The following is a 5,480-nucleotide window of genomic DNA, read 5'->3' as shown; positions in this document are numbered from 1 at the left end:
AGCGGCTGGATACTCGGACATCTCAACTCTGACAGTCTTTCCTGCCTATTTTTTTTTCAGACAACCGAACCACGGTCACCTCCAAAGTTCATACCCCTCTTCAAATTTTAAATAAAACCGGCCAACAGACCTAAAAGTTACGGGGCGGGGGGGGGGGAAGAAAGAGAAAAGGGTACTAAGGGGTTTTCCTTCAACAAGCAGAACAGCAGAAATCTGAGTTGCTTAGTAAATGTCACCTGCTCCAGGTGCTTTACCAGCATCATGGACAACACTTGGTGCTGTATCTGTCCAGCTGTGATTTAGGAATGCTCTTCAAGCAACTATTTGTTGAATTTCTTGGAGAATATTTTACTTAAAAGAGTAAACAGAACAAAAAAAACCTCACCCAATTAAGTTTCTGTGCAAGTTTGTGAAATGCTACCCTTCTAAAAAGAAAAAAAAAAACAACCAAAACAACCGCACCACCACAAACCAACCAAAACACTTCCTGCTATTCTAAAAGTAAAAAACAATTAATTGAGTAAATCAGAAAAAAAAAAAAAAAAAAAAAAAAAGAGCAGAAAACCTGAATATGTACATATCCCAAATGCAAGGAATCAAAAGATAATGCTGCTGATTCCTGGAGATACAATGGAAGAAACTTAGAATGATATTTACAGCAAGTCAAAGAGCCTCCCTGATGTAGAAGAGGACAGAAAGATTCTGCAGGAACCAGTACTGAGAACAGGTGTGAAATCAGGTTTGCTGATGTTCACTGTCCAGTAAGAGGCCGGAAGACACCAGCTGGGCTCTTCAGTGCCAGGGACACGCCTCAGTTCTGCTCAGATCTGCCTTGGTCCTTGGGCTTCCTCTTCCCATTGCCACCCTTTGCCAAGCGCTCCAGTACCCAAAATCACCATGTACAAAAACACTGCGATGACCTCAAATGGCAAATATTCAACAGGTGCTGCAATGGTTTTCAGGGAGATAGAAGAGAAATTATTAACATCTAGAGATAAAGGAGAGAACTGTGTTAGAATGTGGCTTTGTCCTAAATGGGCAAAGAAACATAATACAGGATCAACTGGAGGAACTCCAAAAACCCTGCTGTAAAGCAAAGACTCCAACTGAGATGTATAAGTTGAAACCCAAGTTCCAAATGTTCCAAAGTTCCATCTTTACTATAATTCAGTTGTTTATAAAACAAACCAAACACAACTATTTTCTTGACAACAAGGAATACAATTATGCATTGGTTTCACTGGCATTCAGTGTAAACCAATTGCACAGGAAGAAAAAAGGACATCTCCAAACCCAAAGAAACCATTTTTAAAAAGGTTTTCAGTTCCATTTTTTTAATAAATGTGCTTTGTTCACAAAAAGTAGTGACATAAAGACAACAGAAATGCGAATACACATTTTTTCCACTTTCTCTCCAGCACCTTAAGAATGAGAGATCTCTTGCACAGTCATAATTTTCAAATACAACCTAGAAACATTCTTCTCGCATCAAAACCAAATATCCAACAACTCCTGATATCACCACTTTATTGTTCAGGGAGGTATAAGTATTTCTGTAAATCCCACTTTCCTCCTCCACAACAGGCTACTGTCCCTTGTAAAAAACAAAAAAACCACAAACAACAACAAAAAAAACCCCAAACACAAACAAAACACTTCAGGTATTTAGAAAGAGCAGCAAGAAAACCAAGCTGTTATGAATCTTGGGTCCCTAAACCACAAATATAACGGTGTCACCAACCTGCCAAAGAGGCTTAAGTTTTAAGTGTTAATACTTTTAACTATTCTGGGGAGATAAATTTTGGTCTGAATTGATTTTTTTGTATGAATCACAAATCAATTTACATTAACCAATGCCAACATATGTTGGCTAGCACATAACTTTTTTTTAAAAAAGGAGTATAAGTTAAAATGTTCGGTACACTTTGAAGTATGCACAGATTAAGTTTCCATAAACAGCTGAATTTATAGCACCAATATTTTACCTTTAACTTGAGTCAGTGGTTAACTGGGAAGAAGAAAGGCTTTGACTGACAAACATTTTAGTGAAAGTAAAGCGGTAAAAGCATTAGATGCAAATACTGACTTATAGACTTCCTTTTTTTTTTAAACACATCAGGATATAATTTGTTTGTATACAGCTATATCATTCAGATTGATTAACAAATTTGAATCGGATATTAGGGTAAGCTTTACATTTGAGAGACACAAAAAGCTTATGTTAAAAAATAAAATATGGCAGTCCAGATCATGTTTGAGTGTAAGCAGGACCAATGCGGGATGACTCTGTAGGAAACAATATGAAAGAAAAAACAAAAACAGGTAGGTCAAACTCTGACACAGTGCAAAGCTTCAATGGAAGGAGTAAGTTTCATTTTTGTAGCAACTGCTGTAAAATCCATGCTACAATTTCAGTTTATCTGGTAGCTTCTGTATTATAAATACAACATGGTAGGTTAATATGGTGTAAACTAGATTTCATCATAACCATCTGCAGAACTATCTATTAGTATTTTTCTACCACGTTGCTGAAGTCAGTCTTCAAACCATGATGTGGCACCTCATTCAAATAATTTATTATTAGGCACTTACATATAGATTTAACAGCCTAACATTCACATCTGAAAATTCTGGCCATTATTTTTAAATGGAAGGAAATCTAAGCGAAACTAATGCTGAATCCTCTATTTTTTACCACTGAACAGAATTGGTTCTTTCCAGCAAAAACTCACAAATTTATTACACAAGTTAAAGAGATACAAAACACTTCTGTTCCATCTCCTTACAGTGCAGACCAGCTTTCAGACAGCTGTGGAGTTTTTATTTAACTAGAAAATGTTTGGGTCCAAATAAGCAAACAAATAGTGTAAGTTGGCTTCACTTGTGAGGTGTGAATACACAGCTTTGTCCAAATATCTGTACCCTTGAAAAGATTTTTACAAAATCGGTCTGTAGTGACCGTATAACTTGGGAGGTCTACAAGTAAGGACAATTAAAGAAAAAGTTGTTTGTTTTTAAAAGGCATAAATAATTTACTTTAAAACATGACAAAACCCACCCTGTCCCCCAAAAAACACAGTTTGGAGAAAATACAGACAACCACCATTGGGAAAATACTGATATCTGTTAGTGCTTGTACACTTGTAAAATGGCAAAACTATGTTCCAATTTTGAAGTGAAACATAACTGCCTAGACGTACCCATCCTCCTCTGAGCGGGGAGATAACCTCCTTAGAAATCTCAAGTCTAACTACTACTTATACATACTGTGTAATTTCATTGCATAACTATGGATGAAAATATTCCAGTGTTTTGGTGTTATTTTGATTTGATGTTATCTCAATAGGACTGCAATGAACATAAAATCAAATGTGCAAGCATTATAGTTCCTCCAGCCCAAGCTTAACCAGAGTGAAACAAATTTTGGAAGAAAAAGTTTTGTTCCATAATTAAGAAGGGACATGTGTAACCAAGTGTCTTAACCTATCTGCACATTTAATTAAAGTGCAAATTATTTCTTCCTACATATACTTCTCAGAATCCCACCAACTCCAGTGCCTTAAGCTCAACCACATTGAGTTAAAATATTGAAACAACATTTAGCAAATTAAATAGAATTCACACTTCACAGCACTAAAGAAAAGAATGGTACCTTTCTGGAAAAAAAATTAGTGATACGAATCTAAAGAAAGTAACAGCAATTTATGCTATGACATGAGTCATTTGCATAAAACTTGTATTTCTTCACTTTCATACAAGAATAAATTTTAAAATTCAAAAGTAGAAAAAAATAGCAAACTCTGTAAACCTTTGCATTTTCTCTATGCAAACCATTTTTGTGTGTTGAGCTCATGTTAGTATAGCAAAATTAGTTTAAGCAAGAGGTTTGACTGAAAGGGCGCTTCAATGACTACATTAACTTAGAAGCAATATAGGATCTTCTAGCTCATAGAAAGGAATTGAACTAGACTGGCTTTCTCCAGAGTCCGAGTCATAAGGAGCATCAGGTAGCTCCATAAAACCGTAAGCGAGCTGTTCATCTTCTGTATCCGACCGAACGTAGCAGGAAGTGTTGGAATACTCCTCATCCTCTATACTGTTGAAATCCTGTGGGATATACAACATTCCTGGGTAGTTCCTGCTAACTAAGTCACTTGTTGTTTGCAGGGACGTTTTCCTAAATGCCATCAGGTGCATGTGAGAAAACTTGGAATACTTGAAGCGTTTAAAACCCAGGGACTCTATGGCAATTTTCCAGCTCTTCATCATCATAGCCCGGCGATTCTGATGAGATGAATCAGGAGTTATTACAAGCAATAAGCCATTTAATACGAGAAGTTCGTGTGCCTTCTTGCAGCATATCCATCGTTGATAAGGCGATGGAAAGTAAGAAAGGAGGAGTGAGAAAACAACAACGTGGAACAGTTCTCCAGGCAGAGAATCAATAGGATTTTTGAGTTGCTTAAGAAAGGCATCTATAGCATCTTGTGCCAGTTGGAGAGGTTGCTGGATCTGAAGATTTAAGAAGTCACATTTGTATACGCTCTGGTGGAATAAGAAAAACAGAAAATCAAACAAGCATCAAGGTTAAAGAGCAAATACAATCCAAATCCATAGAAAAAAATCAATGACAACCTCTCAATTCCCTTGAGGAAATGTCAAGCCAGCTGAACATTCCTCTTGCTATTAAATCAAGCAATCCAAAATAACAATAACACATATTGCTATAATAGCTTTCACAGTTGCAAAGCAAAATTTTAGATGTGCAGTAATTTACTAGAGATTGATAGTCTAGAACTGTTAATTTTATTTTATTTTATTTTTTTTTAAAGGAAATTAGGCCAAGTAGAACAAAGTATCAAATCAACTATCTCACAAATGATTTAAAAAGAACACATATAAGCCTACATTGCTATTGTTTCTCCAGATGCTGGAAACCTTTTATAGGTTTTTAAAAACCTGAAATTAGTAATTAGAAACTAAATTTGATACCTCAGTATTTCCACTAGTTCTTCAAAAAGAATCCAAGAAACTTAGCTTGGTAACTTGAGAAAAAAAAGTGTAATTCTTTACTGGTACAGAAACAAAGCAGCTATGTCAAGGCAATATGCCTTAGAAAATTACCATACACTAACTGTTTTGCAGCAGGGGTGCAGGTCCATGCTTTAAGCTTGCTGTGGATGTGAAATGTAGTGGTACACATGTGGGCAATTATCAAAATAATGTAAGGCCTATAAATTAATCTGTTGATAATTTGTGCACTCAAGCTGTCAAAGACAGGAAATGACACCACAATACAACATACAGAATAACAAATTCTTAACATCCTTAATCACAGAGCCTTCAAAAAATAAGAATAATAGTATGCTACTCACTACATTTAACTTTTGACACTTTATCAAAACCTAGGACTGACTTCTTTCATTAAAAAAAGGTATTGAGATACAAGGTTTTGACATGACAGCAACAAAAATTGTTAC

At 35.7% G+C, this 5,480-nt stretch overlaps 1 protein-coding gene across 1 annotated transcript in view; it reads right to left on the bottom strand.

The window, feature by feature from the left end:
• Positions 1–1,300: 1,300 nt before the first annotated feature.
• Positions 1,301–5,480, bottom strand: part of SAMTOR (S-adenosylmethionine sensor upstream of mTORC1) — a 36,685-nt gene continuing 32,505 nt past the window's right edge. Inside the window, exon 5 of the mRNA XM_082043628.1 lies at positions 1,301–4,545. Coding sequence (XP_081899754.1) covers positions 3,916–4,545 — 630 coding nt within the window. The 3' untranslated portion in view covers positions 1,301–3,915. The remainder of the gene's footprint in view (positions 4,546–5,480) is intronic.

The sequence above is a fragment of the Streptopelia decaocto genome (genome assembly GCF_964273445.1).
Source record: "Streptopelia decaocto genome assembly, chromosome: 1".
NCBI lineage: Eukaryota > Metazoa > Chordata > Aves > Columbiformes > Columbidae > Streptopelia > Streptopelia decaocto.
The sequence above is the reverse complement of the archived record's forward strand: the minus strand, read 5'-3'. Positions and strand labels throughout refer to the sequence as shown.